This window comes from Neovison vison, chromosome 13, assembly GCF_020171115.1.
Source record: "Neovison vison isolate M4711 chromosome 13, ASM_NN_V1, whole genome shotgun sequence".
NCBI classification, from domain to species: domain Eukaryota; kingdom Metazoa; phylum Chordata; class Mammalia; order Carnivora; family Mustelidae; genus Neogale; species Neogale vison.
This window is the reverse complement of record NC_058103.1, coordinates 84,486,943-84,509,375: the sequence shown is the minus strand read 5'-3', so window position 1 is coordinate 84,509,375 and position 22,433 is coordinate 84,486,943. Positions and strand designations below refer to the sequence as shown.

Genomic DNA, 22,433 nt, shown 5'->3' with positions numbered 1-22,433 from the left:
CAAATCCTAGGTCTGTCTTGGGGCAAGTAAAAACTACTCATTGTCTCCAATTCCTTATCCTTTATTTTTTTTTTTTTTAAAGATTTTTATTTATTTATTTGACAGACCACAAGTAGGCAGAGAGGCAGGCAGAGAGAGAGCGGAGGAAGCAGGCTCCCCACTGAGCAGAGAGCCCGATGTTGGGCTCGATCCCAGGACCCTCGGATCATGACCTGAGCTGAAGGCAGAGGCTTTAACCCACTGAGCCACCCAGGTGCCCCTCCAATTCCTTATCTTTTAAATGGCAATAACATACCTGCCTTTGTTAGGCTATTTGAGTATTAAAAAAATAATATAGCAAGTGCTTGGTAGAGTGCCTAGAACAAATCAATTATTCAAAAAATAAAAGATAAATGCTTCCAGTGCCATCTTCTTCCTAAAATATGACATTTTATGTCCCAAAATGCTGAGTAGAAGACAATTTTAAAATCAGGTTTTCTAATGACATGTAATAGTAGAGGTAGAACAACTCCTTATTGACCCTAATTGCCAAGCCTATCACTCTTGAGCACTTTTGTTGTGGAAACATGTTAAAAGTGTTTTTATCAACAAAATCATTTTCTACAGCAAAACTTAGGTCAATTACTAAAAATGTACTGCATTTTAAAAAAATAAAATAACAATAATACTGTTATCATCATGTGTAACAGTGACAACATAGAAAATATATAATTGTTACAGTTATCATAACAAGTGCATAAATTCACCGTCAAGTTCCATATATAGATGGTTAGAACAAAAAAGTTTAAAAACTTAGTCTAAAAACTCAAAATCTATCCCAAGATACACAATGAATCTAGTGGTTTTTTTACTTTTACAGTTAACATTTTGTCCACATCTCCACAAGCAGAAAACTGGATCTTCTAAAAAAACAGAATTAAAATAATAATACAAAGACCTTTAAAGAAACCAAATTCTAAAAAGTAACTGTGATCGTATCAAAGGACTAGATGAAAGAAATGAATCTTCTTGGCATCTTGTCTCCTTATGTGAATGCTAAGGTAGAGATCCAAGTTCTATTACTTTCATGGCTATTAGAGATACACACACAACATACAGATTTGAATTAATGAACATTAGTTATTTTAGAGACCAAACACTGGGGCTTTTCGTCATATTTTTAAAGTAGAATGCAAGTTACGAAAAGAAAAAGTTTTACATTAAATAGCAAAAAAACCCCCCTAGCAATCAAAACAGACACAAATGAAAGGATTAAAGATAGCTTTTAAAAAAAATCAACCAAAACATGAATTAAAATATACCTGCTTATCCTTTGAGGTTGCAAAGGAATAATGGGGATCACAGTATTACACAGAGACTTGCAAAGAGGGCAAAGATATTCTCCACTCTCTAAGTCGAAAAGGTCAACGTGAATGCGCTGCTGAGAGCTCAGTTGTACAGCTTCAAAATATCTGCAAAATTCCAAGGCATGTGTCCATTTAGAACAATGCATTTATCTTTAATCTTTAATCCAAGTGACAAAAATCTGGAGTTTTTGCCTCAATAAACATCTTTAGCATCTAGATGCCACAAAACCCAAGTTACGATTACAGAAGAAACAGAATACCCATTCTTTTGGGGGCAAACTGGAAGAGGTATCAGGGAAGAAACAAATTTAAAACAATTCTACTGAATCATACCGTGGCTCCTAACTCAACAGCATGGAAATACAATGTAGACACTAGTTCCCTCTTTTCTAACAGCCAACTATAGTAGTAAAGGCTGTTACAGGAAAATCGTGTATTTTAATAATGTCAAAAGGGTGAAACCTATATGAAGATTTCCTAGGAATTATAGTTCAGAATTTTTCTCTTTTAGAGGTAGAACTAGAATTTGTCCTATTTTATCTCAAAGGCATTTTTTCAAGGAAATGAGATTTTTTAGGAAGAAAGATTACAGCTTCTTTTATACAAATACTGATCAAGAGTAACTAGCTTATGGAGAGGAAGTACAATGGGTAGTGAAAATTTAAAGCTGGTAAATTTTTACACCCATTTCTAAAGGTGATAATGAGTATCATGCGAACAAAATTGGTAATTAAAACTGCTCAATTATTCACATAAAAAGGAAAAAAGGAAGAAAAGACATGAGAAAACATGCCTTTTTGTGGCCTTTAGTGAACTTTAATTATTCCTAGTTTCTTTCAAGAACATGTCAGAAGGATAACTTACTTCTGCCAGCACACTGCATGCATTACATGGCCACAGCTTCCTGTGTAAGTTCCATATGCCAGGTCTGGATCCATGAAAAGTGGGTCCACAATTTCTGGTACAGGAAGACAAAAATGTGAGGTATGTATTCATCTCCCCCATGGTCATAAAATGAGAAAAAAAAAAGAGAGAGAGAGAGAGAGAGATTATCAGGTCTAAATTTTTAACCATAAACTTTCTTAGGAATACCCAACTAAACTGTCACAGTATCATGACAGCAGTAGATATATTCTTAAGAGTAAAAAAAATTTTAGAGAAAAGTAAAACCTGGACTTCTAGGTAGGATTCAAAATTAAAATAAATTAATGACAACTTGTATTTTTGATTTGCATTTTTAACCTGACCTTTGGGTTTAAGTTGCTTTGTCTCATTTATTGAAGTGATTTTCTATGATTCAAACACAATTTGCTTTTGTAATTTTAACAGTAATTTCTATTACTTTTTAAGGGATCTTTAAGGCATTATAATCTACTGGGTAAAAGCAAAGACGAAAAGTGGTTCAAAATCTGGTTTCATTACATATAAACTCATAGCCTTGGGCAAACTATTTAACTTCTCCGTGCCTCAGTTCCTTCATCCGTAAATGGAGCCAGTATTGGTACCGAACTCAAAGAGTTGTTGTGAGGATTAAGTGAGTAAATACACAAAAAAGCACTTCACCAGTGCCTGGCATACAGTAAGTAGTCAATAAATGTTAGTCTTTTTTTTTAAATCATCATTATTATTTTTATTATTGCAAGATATATTATAAAGCAGCTAACTCTGATACAATGTAAAAAAAAAATTACCTAGTGTTCCTGCCAAGAAAATCTTTAAAATGAACCTAATCTTGAGACAACAATCAGACAAATCCACAATGTAAGACACTGTACAAAATAACAGGTCTGTATTCTTTCAAACAAATTATCATAAAAAAAGGCTAAGTGACTATTTTAGATTAAATTAGACTAAAATTGACATAATAAAGGTGATGCATCAAACATCTGGATCCTAAAAAAGAGAAAAGTCTAGTTAAAAAAAAAAGATATTTTGAGGGTAACTGGGAAAATCCAAATATGGATTTGACATTAAGTGACAGTCCTGAATTATTATTCATCTTTTTAAATGTTATAATGGTATGATAGCTATATAATAGATTATTCTTAATTTTAGAAAATGCATGTGGGAATATTCAGGGATGAAAGTCATATGCCTGCATCCTACCTTTAAAAGGTTCAGCAAAGAGAAATGGAGATAGGCAGGTAGAGACAGACTGAGCAGTGTGGCCAAGTATAACAAAAATTAAAATTAAAAAATAAAACTGAGGAGCCAACATGGACCTAGAGTACATCTTACACATGGATAAAATGTGATTTACTTAAAGCTAAATACAGTCTCATTTCCCAAACTTCCTTCAATATTTTTTCTAATCACATAAATACGAAAAGAAATGCTCAAAAGGATATTTATTAAATAATACATACCCCCTGAGAGTTCTATAGGTTTTCCCCTGTTCTGGGTTAAGGCGGTAGATTTCTGGACACAGGCCGATAATACCATGGCATTATTTTCTATTTTCACCTCTTGTTCTTCTTGGCAGAGGATGCATGTCAGCACCTCCTTTTCAGTAACAGTCGGACCCCGTTTAGGACCCAAAGCAATTCTAGAGTAGTCACTGACTGCTGGGGTGCTACCAAGAGAAACGACCAGAAGTGAGGACACATGTTTTGGTCACTTGTCTTTATATTTTGGTAGATTTTAAGTAACCATAGGGTAAGAACTTTAAGAACAAAAACAGTAAAATAAAAATGATAACTTAGCAATATTAGCTTAAAATCTTTCCCCTTGATTTTTCTGACTCTTATCAATTAATTTGCTTATTAGAAAACACACTTTGTGCTGCTAAGTGCAAAGAAAGCAGACCACAAAGTAGACTATATAATTATACTTAATTTATTGTACCAAGAAGCTGGGTTATTGTTTTTTTCTGATTATAAAAGTAATGCATGCTTATTAAGAAATTTTGGAAAATCTACAAAGTATAAAAAAGAAAACAAAAAGCATGATATACTCACAACCTAGAGATAACCATATCTATATTCCCGTCCAGTTCACTTTCTATTTATAACATTCTTTATACATAATTAAGATCATATTACATATATAGATTTTCATCTTATACTCACTTATATCTTAGTTGTTTTCTCATGTCATTAAAATTTCTTCAGAAACATTGTTTTTAATGGCTGCACAGTACTCTTACTATATGGGCCGGTAATAGTTTTATCCATTCCCTCTTACTAGGCATTTAAGTTTCTATTCTATTTTGGTAGGCATTAAAATAAAAACTTACATCTTAATGATTTAGCAATTCTTAGTATGTACTCAATGTGTGTAATAATAATATAATAACAACAAATATTTATAAATCACTAATTACGATGTGAGGCACTGTTTCAAATACTTTACATTATGTTAACTCATTTAATCTTTCCAACAATCCTATGAAGTAGGTCCTGATAGTACCTTCCATTGTTAAGATGAAGAAACTGAGGCCTAGAGACAGTAAGAGACTTACCTAATGACTCATCACTATGAATAGCAAAGCCAGGATTTAACCCACAGGATCTGACTTCATAGGCCATGCTCTGATCTACTCTGCAATACTGCTTTACCTGAGCAAGAAGCTCCCTGAAATGTCAGAAATCTTTCGACAAACTGGGAATAACTTAAATGTTCATCATCAATGTAAATGCAATTATATCATACAGAATATTACGTAGTTTTTAAAAGGTGCAGTTTACAAAGCTACGTGTTGTACAACCTCATAGGAGGTGCTCAGCAAGATGTGGGGCAAGGTTTATTTTCTTGGTTATCATAAGGATTGGGAGACAGTACTGGAATGAGTGGATGAGGAGCCAGAGATACTAACTGTCCTGCAGTTAACTGGTAAAACCACTCTGCAATTCATGGAGCATGAAAAAGAACTGCTGCCCAAATGCCAAGACTGAGGAACACTGTGCTCGTTTTGTATAAGAACATACTGCATAGATTTCCAAGTGAAAATGATAAGTTGCACAATGACACATACACAATACCACTTACTGCAAATAAAACAAAAAGACTGAATGATACTATATAATTTCTATAGTTCCATATATTTGTATGTAATAGCATAATAGCCATTCTGACAGGATAAATATAAAACTTATGACCAGAATATCTTCTGAGGAAGGGCAGAAAGGGGACCTGGATTTAGGCCAGTACTTAAACAGAACTTTAGTTTCATGTCTAACATTTGATTTTTTTTAAGATTTTATTTATTTATTTGACAGACACAGATCATAAGTAGGCAGAGAGGCAGGCAGAGAGAGAGGGGGAAGCAGGCTCCCTGCTGAGCAGAGAGCCTGATGTGGGGCTCGAACCTGAGCAGAAGGCAGAGGCTTTAACCCACTGAGCCCCACAGGCGCCCCTAACATTTGATTTTTAAAAGGAAAATGTATCAATATAACTGTGTAATTAAAATTTTATTTTTAAAAATGTAAGAGAATGCATTTGTGACTTTGGACCTGAGAAAGCCTTTTAAGATACAAAAAATTAAAACTCTAAAAGACTGATAAATCTGTCCTTATTAACACTGAAAACTTCTCTATAGCTAAACTTCATAATTAATGCTAAAGAATTAGGGACAAAATATGGGAAACATGCAACAAAATTTAGTACCCATAATTTTAAAGGACTTTTTCTAAAGATCAATAATAAAACAAAAGCAAAGTACCCAACAGAGATGGGCAAAGGATAGTAACAGGTAATTCCCAGAAAACAAAACACAACAGACTAGTGAACAATCTTATGAAAAGATGCTCAACGTAGTACTAACTAGTAATCGGGGAAATTCCAACGGGCACAGATTTATAAGGCTGATAGTATCTAATTTTTTCAAGTACCGATAATAGTAAGTATTGGTAAAAATGAAGGAAATAGGAACTCTCAAACACTGTTGGGAGTAGGAACTGGTAAAACCACTCTGTAGGACATTGTGGCAGTATCAAAATTTCAAATAATTATGACTCAGCCCTTTCACATATTAATTCCACCCTTGTGAAGTACTTAATACAATTGTACAAGAAGGCAAATATAAAAATATGTTCTGACACATTGTTTATAACAAGGGAAAACTGGAAAATAAGGGAAAATCAACTTAAACACCCAAAGTCTGATAAATAAAATATTATATATACACACTAGGGACTATAATGCAGTAGTCATAAAGAATCATGTAGAATCTATACCACAGATCTATAAACAGTAACATGAGAAGATTTATAAGACACTGAGTAAAAAACCAATCTGTAGAACAAAAGTCAAGTTTTAATAAACTATTAAAAAACACAAAACAAAATTACTTAAGTGCATATAAATAAATGCACAGAAATAAGTTTAGAATACAAGTTACTTATTAACAGTGATTATCTGTGCAGAAAGACTTACGTAAAGGATGGTCAAAGGAAACTTAATATTTTATTGGAATTGTTTTCAATGAGAACATAATAATTTTATGTATGCAATCAATCAATAATAAAAAATAAATAATAAAAGTATTAAGGCCATTAGTTAACTCTGAGCACGTATTTGCTTATATCCTCTTGTTTGGATAAATATATGGTATCTCTTTCACTACTTTTTTTTATTAGCTATTTTTGTTAACATATAATGTGTTATTTGCTTTAGGAGTACAGGTCTGTGAATCGTCAGGCCTACACACTTCACAGCATTCACCATATCACATACTCTCCCCAATGTCCATAAGCCAAACACCCCCTCCATAACTACACTCCCTAAGGCAACCCTCAGTTTGTTTTGTGAGATTGAGTCTCTTATAGTTTGTCTCCCTCCCGATCCCATCTTGTTTCATTTTTTCCTTCCCTACCCCCCAAAACTTCCACTCTGCCTCTCAAATTCCTCATATCAGGGAGATCATATAATTGTCTTTCTCTGATTGACTTATTTTGGTCAGCAGAATACCCTCTACTTCCATCCATGTCATTGCAAATGGCAAGATTTCATTTCTTTTGATGGTTGCATAGTATTCAATTGTGTATATATACCACATCTTCTTTATCCATTCATCTGTTGATGGGTATCTAGGTTCTTTCCATAGTTTGGCTATTGTGGAGATTGCTGCTATAAACATTCAGGTGCACGTGCCCCTTCGAATCACTATATTTGTAGCTTTAGGGTAAATACCCAGTAGTGCGATTGCTGGGTTGTAGGGTAGCTCTATTTTCAACTTTTTGAGGAACCTCCATGCTGTTTTCTAGAGTGCCTGTATCAGCTTGCATTCCCACCAAAAATGCAGGAAGGTTTCCCTTTCACCACATCCTCTCCAACATCTGTTGTATCCTGACTTGTAATTTTAGCCATTCTGACTGGTGTGAGGTGGTACCTCACTGTGGTTTTGATTTGTATTTCCCTGATGCCAAGTGATGTTGAGTACTTTTTCATGTGTCTGTTGGCCAGCTGCATGTCTTCTTTGCAAAAATGTCTGTTCATGTCTTCTGCCCATTTCTTGATTGGATTATTTGTTCTTTGGATGCTGAGTTTGATAAGCTCTTTATTGATTTTGGAAACTAGCCCTTTATCTGATCTGTCATTTGCAAATATCTTCTCCCATTCCGTCAGTTGTCTTTTGGTTTTGTTGACTGTTTCCTTTGCTGTGCAAAAGTTTTTGTTCTTGATGAAGTCCCAAGAGTTCATTTTTGCCCTTGCTTCCCTTGCCTTTGGCAATGTTCCTAGGAAGAAGCTGCTGTGGTTGAGGTTGAAGCAGTTGCTGCCTGTGCTCTCCTTAAGGATTTTGATGGATTCCTTTCATCCATTTTGAGTCTATTTTTGTGTGTGGTGTAAGGAAATGGTCCAGTTCATTCTTCTGCATGTGGCTGTCCAATTTTCCCAACACCATTTGTTGAAGATACTGTCTTTTTTCCACTGGACATTCTTTCCTGCTTTGTCGAAGATTAGTTGACCATAGAGTTGACGGTCTATTTCTGGGCTCCCTATTCTGTTCCACTGTTCTATGTGTCTGTTTTTGTGCCAGTACCATATGGTCTTGATGATTACAGCTGTAACAGAACTTGAAGTCTGGAATTGTGATGTCACCAACTTTGGCTTTCCTTTTCAACATTCCTCTGACTATTCGGGGTCTTTTCTGGTTCCATATAAATTTTAGGATTATTTGTTCCATTTCTTTGGAAAAAAAAAAAAGGATGGTATTTTGATAGGGATGGCATTAAATGTGTAGATTGCTTTAAATGGCATAGACATTTTCATAATATTTGTTCTTTCAATCCATGAGCATGGAACATTTTTCCATTTCTTTGTGTCTTCCTCAGTTTCTTTCATGAATACTTTATAGTTTTCTGAGTACAGATTCTTTGCCTCCTTGGTTAGGTTTATTCCTAGCTATCTTATGGTTTTGGGCAAAATGGGATTGACTCTTAATTTCTCTTTCTTCTGTCTTGTTGGTGTGTAGAAATCCAACTGATTTCTGTGCATTGATTTTATATCCTGACACTTTACTGAATTCCTTTACAAGTTCTAGCAGTTTTGGAGTGGAGTCTTTTGGGTTTTCCACATAAAGTATCATAGCATCTGCAAAGAGTGAGAGTTTGATGTCTTCTTTGCTGATTTGAATGCCTTTAATTTCTCTCTGTTGTCTAATTGCTGAGGCTAGGACTTGTAGTACTATGTTGAATAGCAGTGGTAGTGGACATCCTGGCCATGTTCCTGATCTTAGCAGAAAAGCTCTCAGTTTTTCCCCATGGAGAATGATATTCGCTGTGGGTTTTTCAAAGGTGGGTTTGATGATATTGAGGTACGTGCCCTCTATCCCTATACTTTGAAGAGTTTTGATCAAGAAAGGATGCTGTACTTGTCAAATGCTTTTTCAACATCTATTCAGAGTATCATATGGTTCTTGTTCTTTCTTATATTAATGTATTGTATCACATTGATTGATTTGTGGGTGTTGAGCCAACCCTGCAGCCCAGGAATAAATCCCACGTGGTCATGGTGAATAATCCTTTTAATGTACTGTTGGATCCTATTGGCTAGTATTTTGGTGAGAATTTTTGCATATGTGTTCATCAAGGATAATGGTCTGTAATTTTCTTTTTTGATGGGGTCTTTGTCTGGTTTTGGGATCAAGGCAATGCTGGTCTCATAAAATGAATTTGGAAGTTTTCCTTCCAATTCTATTTTTTGGAACAGTTTCAGAAGAATAGGTATTAATTCTTCTTTAAATGTTTGGTAGAATTCCCCTGGGAAACCGTCTGGCCCTGGGCTCTTTTTTGTTGGGAGATTTTTGATGACTGATTCAATCTCCTTAATGGTTATGGGTCTGTTCAGGTTTTCTATTTCTTCCTGGTTCAGTTTTGGTAGTTTATATGTCTCTAGGAATGCATCCATTTCTTCCAGATTGTCAAATTTGCTGGTGTATAGTTGCTCATAATTTTTTCATTACTTTCTAACCAGTATGTTGCTAATATGCAATATCTAGAGGGCTGGAGCTTGCTAATTGTTTAATTTTTGCATTAATTTCTAGTTTTATTACTATCATCACCCAAGGATACCTTTACCTTCATATCTTTTTTTAATCTTTAAAATATACAGTCTTCATCCTTAGGGTCCTTGTTAGCATATTCAACTTCAGGACTACAGATGCATTATGGATAATGTTACTACTGTTATTGCAAAGGCAGAATTTCCTAAAACTATCTACAACACACATTGTTTAAAGAGCAATGGAAGCTTGTTTTGAAAAATAAGCATAGGAGGAGGTATTTATAATATTTTAAATTGGAATGCTTTTATTATTTATTTATTTATTTATTTGATAGACAGAGATTACAAGTAGCCAGAGAGGCAGGCACAGAGAGAGAGAGAGAGGAAGGGAAGCAGGCTCCCTGCTTAGCAGAAAGCCTGATGTGGGGCTCGATCCCAGGACCCTGGGATCATGACCTGAGCCGAAGGGAGAGGCTTTAACCCACTGAGCCACCCAGGTGCCCCAACTGGAATGCTTTTAAAAGTACCCTTATTTTGTCTCTTTTTCTTAATATATCTATATAACCTCCCACAAAGCGTGACACTCAGCAGGATAACTGATTTCCCCAAAAGCACACCACAATGAGACCCAGAACACTAGACTTACTGATTCCCATTTTCTACCATTCTATCCATGACCACAACTATGGGCATTGCCTTCTTTCTCTTTAAGGAAAAAAAAATGAACATAAACCACCTTTTTCAAGTGAAGGATTATTTTTCAATTTGTAATAACCACAGTCATTTTTAGCAGGTATCATAAAAAAGATGTGTAATATTTGAACTGATACATAAATGTGCATCTAAGAGTCTGTGCATTATGTAATACATTCTGCAACATATATGCTAATATAAAAGAAAATTTGTAAGTTCAAAGAAACAAAAAGTACAATTAGTATCTACATTTTAACATTAAAAAAAAGAGCCTGTGCATACAAGATAACAGAAGTTAATCTCAATTTTTGCCATTCCCATTTTTGTATCTTTTTGTGCATAAAGCCTCTCACCAAACTACTGTGCACTTGAACTGCTTATGAACATAAATTTACATTCATTAAGTACCTTAAGAGCTTTCACTGTACCTTTCCTAGTTTAAAAATAATGTAATTTCTCCTATTATAAAATATATTTTGGAAAAATTTTATTTAAAATCAACATGTCATTTTCCCTCCACAAAACTGAGTTGCTAATTTCTAGTTTTGCTTGGTTTTACCTCTCTTCCTCCATAATGGAGTCTTCTTTTCCAGACATTTCTGAGGTGCTGTCATACATGAGTTTATGAGTTTCAATGAAGTTTTTCTGTAAGGCAGACATCTGAGCCATAATCTTCTGGCGGTGCAGTCGAGCAGCTTCAGCTTTTCTTTTCCGTTCTGCTTTTTCTTTATCATGAGTAATCTGGTATTAAGAAATCACAAAAAATCAGGTAAGATCCCTTGTTGAAATTTACATATATTGTTCAGTCAGGAAAAATTCCTTAAAGTCTGATGAAATTTAATCACCACTTAAGACTAGATGCAATCTGATGTCTCAAAATGAGCAAGCAGGCTCCATATATCACACAACTAATTGCTCTTCTGGTTATTTCAATAATTCAATGTAAAAGGCACAAGTACCTTGAATATCTAATAAATTGTCTTTTATACTCAATGCAGGTAGATTAAGAAATAAAGTTAGAAGAAAAATTTTTTAAATCATAACTCAATCATTCAATCAACGACATTTAATCAATTTTACCCAACTTGATGATATCTAACAGTTACTACTAGAAACCCAACACTTACTGCTAGATGCAGTGCTAAAACTGAGAACTTAAACATATTACTGAGATATATGGTGTCTTTTTATTGTTTCTATCTAACTTAAGTCCAGTGTTTTTCTTTTAGGAGGGATAGTTAAAAATCATAAGTAATAAAAAAAAAAATCACACGTAGTAGTATTCTCATAATTTTAAGATTAGAATCATCAAAACTTGATTTGTTATATTACAGTATTTTGTAACCTAAATATTACCAGACTTCATTGAATCTAAGATCTACCATTATCTTATGTTGCGCTAAGAAAAGAATGCTGCTGATTAAATTATAAGTCATTTGGGACTGGAAGAGATTATGCTGAGTGAAATAAGTCAAGAGAGAGAGTCCATTATCATATGGTTTTACTTATTTGTGGAGCATAACAAATAACATGGGGGACATGGGGAGATGGAGAGGAGAAGGGAGTTGAGGGAAATTGGAAGAAGAGGTGAACCATGAGAGACTATGGACTCTGAAAAACAACCTGAGGGTTCTGAAGGGGCGGGGGGTGGGAGGTTGGGGGAGCCAGGTGGTGAGTATTAAGGAGGGCACATATTGCATGGAGCACTGGGTGTGGTGCAAAAACAATGAATACTGTTATGCTGGAAAGAAATAAAAAAAATTGTAAGTCATTAATTATAGGCTATATCCCAATTTCAGATATTAAAATATTTTAAAAATTAATAAAATACGGTATTTCCAACAGAGCTCCATTGTACATCAATTTCCTCTGCTTTTATAAAATATATACTTTATATTGAACAACTGTATGTCAAATACCACTTATCTCTGTAATATAGAAACACAAGCAAAAGAAGATGGACATCTCATAAACTACAGGTTCCTTCTAACAAAAAAGCAGCAGCTCTTTTACACCAGTGAAGTTCAAAGACAGAGAAGAGGATCACCATTATTATAATGTTATTACCTCATCATTCTTAATAGATTCTGATCCTGATGTAGTTGCCACAATTAAACAAGATTTTTCTCTTAATCGCTTCACTGTGTCAAACATCTAAGACAAACAGATGAAAGGTTAAAAGAAGATTTGGTTAGACTAACCAGAAACCAGAAAAACTCCCTAATTTGATTTAGTCATATGTCACAAATGTCTTAGACTTAAATTTGACATACACACACACAAATAGTAACACATGTTAACAGTTATATAAATATTTCAAGCGTATAAAAAGTGACTCCTGACTATGCCAAACCTCCCCAGTTGATGAGCAATATAGCCAAGGGAGGCTGCATACCTGCTGAGTTCATCTGCAGTTATGAGCATATCTATACTTTTGTCAGGAGAAAAAAATTTCTCTTTAATTTAAAATAACATTTTTAGCACAAAGATATATAAAGACAAAAATACAAAATGGAAAGTAAAATCCTCTTTTCCTGATGCCAGTTGCTCTCCTCAGAATTAAGATTATTAGGGGGCACCTGGGTGGCTCAGTCAGTTAAGCATCCAACTCTTGATTTTGGCTCAGTTCATGATCTCAGGGTCATGAGAGCAAGCTCTGCATGGGGCTCCACTCTGGGTGTGGAGCCTGCTTAAGATTCTCTCTCCCCCTCTCCTTTTGCCAGAAAAAACATTATCAGAATATATATTTCTTTATATTTACATATATTCTCATCAGAAACAACCCTATCATATATAACATTTCCTATCTCTTTTTCACTTAAACAATTATCTCTAGAGATACTTCCATAATAGCTTATGTAGATCAGTCTCATTCTTTTTTAACAAAAATCAAAGTTTCAACAATAGGATGGTACCTCCCCAAAACTTGTTTATATTTTGGAGTCTCATTCTCATGTATAAAAACCTCCCACAAGGAACTTACAACACAACTTTATATTAAACATTTGGGGAAAATATGCAATGATTATAAGAACTGATACTTGTATTTTTTGTATATCTTGATAATAAACTTTGGTATTCTTTTTTTTAAGATTTTATTCTAGATTTCATTTATTTGAGAGAGAGAGAGTGAGAGAGCACACACAAGTTGGGGGCAGGAGGAGAGGGAGAGGGAGAAGGAAATTCCATGCTAAACAGGGATACTGACTTGGGGCTCGTTTATAGGACGCCAGGATCAGGACCTGAGCCAAAAGGAGACACTTAACCAACTAAGCTACCCAGGTGCCTCCCTGGCACCTTTATTTTTTTAAAAAAGATGTTATTTATTCATTTGACAGAGAGAGAGAGTGAGAGAGAGCACAAGCAAGGGGAGCAGCAAGCAGAGGGAGAGGGAGAAGCAGGCTCCCCACCGAGCAAGGAGCCCAATGTGGGGCTCGATCCCAGCACCCTGGGATCATGACCTGAGCTGAAGGCAGACACTGAACCCACTGAGCCACCCAGATGCCCCCCTAATTTATTTTCTTTTTTTTTTTTTTTAAAGATTTTATTTATTTATTTGACAGAGAGAAATCACAAGTAGGCAGAGAGGCAGGCAGAGAGAGAGAGAGAGGGAAGCAGGCTCCCTGCTGAGCAGAGAGCCCGATGCAGGGCTCGATCCCAGGACTCTGAGATCATGACCTGAGCCGAAGGCAGCGGCTTAACCCACTGAGCCACCCAGGCGCCCCCCTAATTTATTTTCTTAATAAGAGTTGAATACTTATGTTTTGATTTTATATTTTTAAAATGATTATATTGGCAAATTTAATACAAATACTAAATACTTGTGAATTCTACTCCAAGAGAAACCTTAATAATAACATCATTATCTTATACCAAGTATGTATAAGGAGTATCTCTAGATACCAAAAAAGCTGACTTCTTGAAGTACAAATCAGTACAAAGACCTCCAACTGATATGAATATGGAAAATAATCACTCCATATTCTAGTTATCAAAACACTTATCTTGCTTACCACATCAGAATCGTTTTTTAAATACAGTGAGGGGAAGCTCCATAATCTTGGTTTCATGTTTCCATGTGGAGGGTTTCCCATTAAGGTAATGTTCCTTGGCTTCTCTCCCTACCCCTTATTCACTCAACAGTTCAAGCTCCAGATTCGAGTCATTTTTCACTCCTTCATTTCCCTCATCCTTTCTACCATTATCTATCAGCAAATTCTATACATTCTGCCACCAAATTACACCTGAATCAGTTCAGCTTCTCACCATCTGCATCTGAGTCTTGGTCATGCTCATTTCTCAACAGGATTTCTGCAACAGTTTTCTTTTTTTCCTTTCTTTCAAGATTTTATTTTATTTTAAGATTTTATTTATTTATTTGTCAGAGAGAGCGAGTGAGCACAAGCAGGCAGAGGCGGAGAGAGAAGCAGGCTCCCTGCCAAGGAAGGAGCCCGATACAGGACTTGATCCCAGGACCCCGGGATCATGACCTGAGCCGAAGGCAGCGGCTCAACCAACTAAACCACCCAGGCATCCCTCAAGATTTTATTTTATTACCTTTTTTTTTCTTTTTTTTTTTTTTAGAGAGAGAGAGATAGTGAGAGAGAGCACAAGCAGGTGGTAGGGGTAAAGGGAGAGGGAAAAGCAGACTCCTGCAGAGCAGGAAGACTAACATGGGGCTTGGTTCCAGGACCCTGAGATCACAACCTGAGCTGAAGGCAGACGCTTAACCAACCAAGCCACCCAGGCATCCCTCTGCAGCAGTATTCTAATAGTTTCCTTGCTTTTACTCTTGTCCCCATAATCCACTTATACCAGAGGAGCCACAGTGATCTTACAGAAGTAGAGACCAGATTATGTCACTTAAAATCCTTCACTAGTTTCCCACTGTCTCAAAAATAACATCCACCACTTTACCCTCACCTGTCAGGTTCTATCTATATGATCTTGCTCTTGGCTTATCCCGTGACCTTGCTGCCTACCTTTCTCTCCCTCCCTCATTGTGCTTCAGTCATACTGGCCTTCTTTCTGGCCACCTTAGAGCTTCTGCAGTGCTGTTTCCTTTTTGTGGAATACTGCTCCCGATTTTTTAAAGTCTGGCTCCACGTCATTCAGTTTCAATGTTATCTCCTAAACGAGGATTTTTTTTTTTTTTAAGATTTATTTGAAAGAGAGAGAGAGAGAAAGAACTAGCCGAAGGAGTGGAGAAAGAGGGACAGAGAATCTTAAGCAGACTCCACCCTGAGTGCAGACCCCGACAAGGGGCTTGATCGTACAACCCTGAGATCATGACCTGAGCTGACCAAGAGATGGATGCTTAGCCAACTTAACTTGGGCCACCCAAGTGCCCCAAAAGAGGCCTTTCAGATTACTCATCTGAAGTTACCCTCTATTCTCTACTGAATTATCCTTTTCTTGTGCACTGCCTGTACCTCAACTAGTGTATGCTCCACGATAGCAAGCACCTTATCTGTGCTGTTCAGAGTCCAGAAATGACCCTGGCACATAACAGGCATGCAACAGATGCTGACTGAATAATGACACAAAGGAATAAATCTTAGTTTATAAAAAAAAAAACAACTTCCACTAAAACATGAAAAAATGTGAGTGACCATGGAATCAGTGGTAAATGACTTTACAATTGGAGAAGAGTGGTTTAACATTACAGACAGAGGATTCTTCAATCTTTAAACCAAGATATGATACGGTTTATTTATCAAGTTCACCTGGAGTATCCATGTTATCATGTCCTTCTGGCCTTCTAACTGGGGAATTCCTTTGAGTTTTTCCAAAAGCATTTGTATATTCTGAGCATTCATGGCTGAACTTCCCAATCCTTTTTTAAAACACAAAAGTTAAAATCATAAACAAAAATCTTCATAATTATAATCTTTAGTGTTATGTTATTCACACTGATAACCAAAGTTCATAATCACTTCCTTAACTACATTAATTTTTCAACATAAGAATCTGCAATGTCATAAAGTACTCAGTACTAAATTAAACAACTTGAAAAACTTGAATTATTTTAGAACTTGTAATACAATTTCCACTGGGGCCCCTAGTCAAAGCTACCTTTAATGATCTGACTCTCCCCTTTCCTCCACTTGGCTCACTATCTAGTAAAAGTAGTTAATGAGAAACAAGGCTTCCAAAAATCTGAAAGTGGGGACTTCTTATAGTCATAAACTGAAGAGGTTTATGATATCTTCAAGGACCTAAAAAGCACAGTCTAGAAACAAAACACGAGATACCTTTTTCCTATTGGTCTCGTAATCAATGTCCTTGGAATGTGCTTTGATGAAACTGTCTTAATTTAATAAATAAATCAAAATACATCTTAAAAACAATCTACTCTAAACCTATCCTTTTCTGATAGGAAGAAAACAGTGCAAGACAAACACATGATCATTCACTCAGATGTCTACAATCATTTTACATTCAGGAACATAAGTATCTTCCACGGATGGGTAGTATGAATGTTATGGTTGGTAAGTAGTAAATATTTGTAATACTGAGACAAAGAATGAACGTAAGAAATCATCAATGTATGCATCCCCACTCAAAAAAAATGAGGGGGTTTAAGGAGTAAAAAAGATTGTAGTAGGGGATTAAAAACCTATTTTTACTGTTGAAAACAGTTAAGAAATAAAGATGCTAGGGAAAGTCTTAATTTTAGGATTGTCTATTTTTTAAGGAGTGGTAGATTAAGACTCTGTAAGAGCTAAACTTTCACTTACAAATTGGTAACTAGCTGAAGCTATGCTGAAAATTAATATTAAAACATACTTGAAGCCTTATGGTAAAAGTCAAATGTCACTTCTTCTTCAGGAGCTTTTTGAAGCTGTTGCTTTTCTTCTAGTAAACCCAATGCCAGAATATGAAATGCCTGAAAGAGTAATATGAAAAGATCTATAAAACTGTGCTTCCTTAGGTAAATATACCTTAAATGAAGGTAAAAATTGAGCAATCTGAGAGATAAAAAAGGGGCAAAGGTTATGAACAAGCAGTTCATAGAAAGTGAAATGATACATATATGAAAACGTCCAACCTCACTTAAAGAAATGTGAACTGAAACAAGACCATCCTGTTTTTCACCTATTAGAGTGGCAAAAATTTTAGAGTTTAGTAAAATACAGAGCGGCTGAGGTGCTGGGAACAGGCACTTTTCACCACACTGGTGATGGCAAAGTAATTGGTATAATATTTTGAAGGCCAGTGATGATATTTATCCAAAATGTAAAGATACAGACCTAGTATTAGAAATCAGTATGACAGATACACTCAAGTATGCAAAGATATTTGTACAAGGATATTCATTTTAGTGCTATACAGAGACCTGGAAACAACCTAAATGTCTAGTAACAGGAGACAGGTTAAATGCACTATACATAGCCATACAATAGAACATACATCTATCGAGAATGAAACAGGCCAGGATATGCTAATGTGTAATGATTTCCAGAAGATACAAACCTTTAACAGTGGTTATCTCCTAGGTAGGACACTAGGGGTAGGGTTAGAAATTTTAACCTTTGATTTCAAATATATCTCCATGGCCTGAAATTTTTAGTCATGTATTTACCACTGTTATAACAAAAACTGAGATACACATATGATATGACCAGCATTTAGAACCTCCAGATCAATAACAGCCAAGGAAGAAAGAAAACTAATTAAATTAAATTAAATTTTAAATTAAGTTAAATAAATACCTAGTTATAGCTACCAAAGGTGACATTATTAACTAATTTATCTATAACAATACCAAGAAAAAATACCCACTTCCACTTAATTAGCTACTTCCTATAAAAACTTAATGAAATAATTATACCCACATACCAATGGAGAAATTATTCTTTGCTCCTAAATAGGAAATGGGGTAATCCAAGATTCAAGTCTGTCTTCTAATCATTATTTGGTCATAATACAAATGAAATAAGAAATACAGAAAATTATGATGCAATAAGGATATACCAACTTATTATTAGCAGGGCAGGGTTTTAATTTGTTTTTTCGAATATAAATGGTTCCCAAGAGTAAGGATACTAAAAACATGAGAATGTATGACTAAGAAAGTCTGCACCAAATCTAAACTATTTTTAATGACCCCTAGGTCTCAGGTGCTCTAGTGTGGTTCTGACTGAAGTTACAAAGTTGGAACCAAAGATCTGCTCCTTCCTGGTTCCTCACAAACCCCATCATGTAGAAATAATTTTGAAAGCAGAAAAAATATTTCAAGTATACATACCATCTGAAGCATTCCTTCAGTCCACAAGTTAGAATCTGTGTCAATTGCTCGCTCAAATATGGTCCTGAGAATGTACATCATGATATCACAGTTGAGAAGGTTAACCACTTTGCTGAAAGCAGGGCAGAATTCAGGAGGTGGTGGAGGTGGTAACGCTACAGTGATGGGAGATGGGCAGCAGGAGACAAACAAGTAATTTTTATTTGGGTTATCCTACATGCTAAATTGCATATGTCAAAATCACATATTATATGCAAAACAACACATGATTTTTTTTACCTTTAAAGCACTGAACACAACGATGTCAAGGGAAATCTAAGTTATTATATCAGTCACCCAAAATAAACTCTATTTGCTATAAATTAAAAAATTCTATTGCCATTGTATAAGTCATATCTTAATATGAGGAGAAGAATTAACAGATTCTTTGTACTTCCACTAGTTGCCCACCCTTAAAAAACAATGAAAACAAAAATGAAAAATACCATATGTTTTGCTGATATAAAAACCACAGAAAATAGTCAAAAGTAGTCTGTTCTGGGGCACCTAGGAGGTTCAGCTGGTTCAGCATCTGATTCTTAATTTTGGCTCAGATTATGATCTTTAGGCCTGTGAGACTGAGCCCTGCATTGGGTTCTGCACTCAGAGTGGAGTCGGCTTGTCTCTCTCCCTCCTCCTCAACCCCACCCCCTGCTCGCTCTCTCTCAAAATAAAAAAAATAAAATCTTAAAAAATGAGTCCATTCAGAATCTCAATTTTTACCTTCATCTTTGTTTTCTTGTTTCCTCCTTTTTTTCTGCATATGTTCTGCCTACGTATCAAAAAACAAACAAACAAACAGCAACTTTAAATATACTGTTTGGCAAACATGAAATAAATGAGATACTTTGAAGCAAGCAGGAAAGATCCAGGAGCCCACCAAAACACATACTAAGTATGTATTCAAAATGTTACCTTGTGCCAGAAATAAAATGACTATCCTAGGAAAAGCCACGGCAAACCAGAGGAGTAACATGCCTCTTCAAGACTTTACTCCCCATTCTTTCAGTCTATAATACTCTTTTAGTGCTTAATGTTTATTCAGGGCATCAAACTATGGGCTAGAAATTATTCATTCATATTTATAAGGACAAGGTCAAGTATCACCCTAAATGATCAAACTTAACATTACCCTTAATGGGACAAATAGACATTATGTGCCTACTAATGTGAAACAATTTATTACCTATGTAATATTCTTGCCCCAAAAAGTTTAACTTAAATCTAACCATGAGAATACAATCAGGCATATCCAAAATGTAGGGTATTTTAAAAGATCAGTAGCCTGTACTTTACAGATAAATGGCAGTATTATGAAACACAAAAAAGGCAAAAAGATTACCCTAAATTAAAAGGGACTACAGAAACATGACACCAAATGAAGTGCAGGATTCTTGACTGAATCCTCCTCCCCATGACACAGTGATAAAGGATAATTTCTAGTAAATCAGAAAAATTTAAATGTTCCCTGTACACTAGACGACATTACTGATTCAATTTCAGTTTCTTGGGTGAGATAATGGCCTCTATTGGTGAGAATCAGTATGAAACTACAGAAAAACCAAGAAATTTTCTGTGGAGTTAGGAACCATAAAGGATTTAAGGCTTATTTACCGAAGAGGATATCTTTTCCTACCTTGCTATGCTGAGTTTTGGAATAATGATAAAAGTACATGTTGAAGTCTTTCAATGATTCATCTTTCAGTTCATAAACTCCATGGCCTGACACACCTGGTTTCCTAAACAGAAATATAGAGATGTACTGCAGTGTTCTTGTAGTATAAAATATTGACATAATAAGAACCTAAAAATTAATCAAACTGTCAAAATCTAGAAGAAATATGATCATTTATCAATTAGCTTGCTTAAACTGAAATGACTAATTTTATTCCAACAGTAAAACTAAAAACCTACATTGCAAGCTCAAAGTCCTGATAACAGCCAAGCTGTGTTTCATAATTAAGAAATTTAAGTAAATCTGAGGAAGTTTATATTATACAGTCCCGATCTCATGCCCTACTTAATTTGCTAAGACTTTCTAAAATGGTAGTGAGATACCAAATTGTAGATGAAAATACAGTGTTGGGACACCTGGGTGACTCAGTCATTAAGCTTCCAACTCTTGATTTTGGCTCAAGTCATGATCTCAGGGTTGTAAGATGGAGCTCTGTGTTCAGCTTGTGCTCAGCGAGGAGTCTGCTTGAGATTCTCTGTCTCCCTCTGCCCCTCCCCCTATGTGTGAACGAGTTCACACACTCTCTCTCTCCCCCTAATAAATAAATCTTAAAAAGAAAGAAAGAACAGGTTTGAATCTTTTATACAGTACTATAAGGAAAAGCATCAAAGCCAAAAGGAATACATCATATTTGTTCAGCACATTAAACAGCTTTTGGTTTCTACTGAATTTTTAAGTGAAATGTGTTATTATTAAACCATAAAAAAGCTACATCCTGTTTTAAGTTATTTAAAACTAGTAATTTATTTATGAATATAATACTATAAAAAGTAGAAATTCACCCCAATAGGAACTTTTTGAATTTCAAGAACTGATCCACTTAAAATCTTATTTCCATTTCATGTGTCTCAAAGAATCAAAGAATTATAAAATCTCCCATTCAAATGTATACTGCTTTTTTGTTTTGTTGATGATTTCCTTCACTGTGCGAAAGCTTTTTATTTTAATGTCATCCCCCAATAGTTTATTTCTGCTTTTCTTTCACTTGTCAGGAGACATTTATAAGAATGCTGCTATGGCCGATGTCAGAGAAATTACTGCCTGTGCTCTCTTCTAGGATTTTTATGGTGTTAGGTCTCACATTAGAGTCTTTTATCATGCTATTTTTATTTTTGTGTATGGTGTTAATAGGTAGCGTCCAGTTTCATTTTTTTATATCAAGTTGTCCAATTTTTTCCCAGTATCACTTACTGAGGAGACTATGTTTTCCCCATTGTATATTCTTGCCTTCTTTGCCATAGCTTAACTGACCATGTAATTGTGCATTTACTTCTGGGCTCTCTTTTCTATTCCATAGATCTATGTGCCTTTTTTGTGCCAGTAGCATACCATTTTTAAAAAATTAGTTTTATTCCGGTATAGTTAACAGTGTTATATTGGTTTCAGGTGTAAAATACAGTGGTTCAACAATTCCATGCAACACCCAGTGCTCATCCCAAGTGCACTCCTTAATCTTCCCATCATATATTTCACCCATCCCCCACCAAGCTTCCCTTTGGCAATCACCAGTTTGTTCTCTATTTTCAAGTCTGTTTCTTGGTTTCTCTCTCTCTCTCTTTTTACCCCTTTATTCATTTGTTTTATTTCTTAAATTCCACATACGAGTGAGATCATATGGTATTGGTCTTTCTCTGACTGACTTATATCCTTTGGCATTACACTCTCTAGCTCTGGCTATGTTGCAGCAAATGGCAAGATTTCATTCTTTTTTTTTTTTTTTTTTAAGATTTTATTATTTATTTGGCAGAAAGACAGAGAGAGGGAATACAAGCAGGGGGAGTGAGAGAGGGGGAAGCAGGGTTCCTGAGGGAGCCCAATGTGGGCCTCAATCCCAGGACCCTGCGATCATGACCTGAGCCAAAGGTAGACGCTTAACAACTAAATCACCCAGGTGCCCAATTTCATTCTTTTTTATGGCTGAGTAATA

At 35.4% G+C, this 22,433-nt stretch overlaps 1 protein-coding gene across 1 annotated transcript in view; it reads right to left on the bottom strand.

The window, feature by feature from the left end:
• Positions 1–22,433, bottom strand: part of UBR1 (ubiquitin protein ligase E3 component n-recognin 1) — a 147,227-nt gene that overhangs the window by 43,694 nt on the left and 81,100 nt on the right. Inside the window, exons 23-32 of the mRNA XM_044231333.1 lie at positions 20,408–20,510; positions 19,495–19,543; positions 18,733–18,887; positions 17,271–17,370; positions 16,208–16,317; positions 12,549–12,635; positions 11,041–11,222; positions 3,713–3,918; positions 2,211–2,304; positions 1,302–1,451 (exon numbers count right to left, since the gene is read on the bottom strand). Of these exons, the coding sequence (XP_044087268.1) occupies positions 1,302–1,451; positions 2,211–2,304; positions 3,713–3,918; positions 11,041–11,222; positions 12,549–12,635; positions 16,208–16,317; positions 17,271–17,370; positions 18,733–18,887; positions 19,495–19,543; positions 20,408–20,510 (1,236 nt within the window). The remainder of the gene's footprint in view (positions 1–1,301; positions 1,452–2,210; positions 2,305–3,712; positions 3,919–11,040; positions 11,223–12,548; positions 12,636–16,207; positions 16,318–17,270; positions 17,371–18,732; positions 18,888–19,494; positions 19,544–20,407; positions 20,511–22,433) is intronic.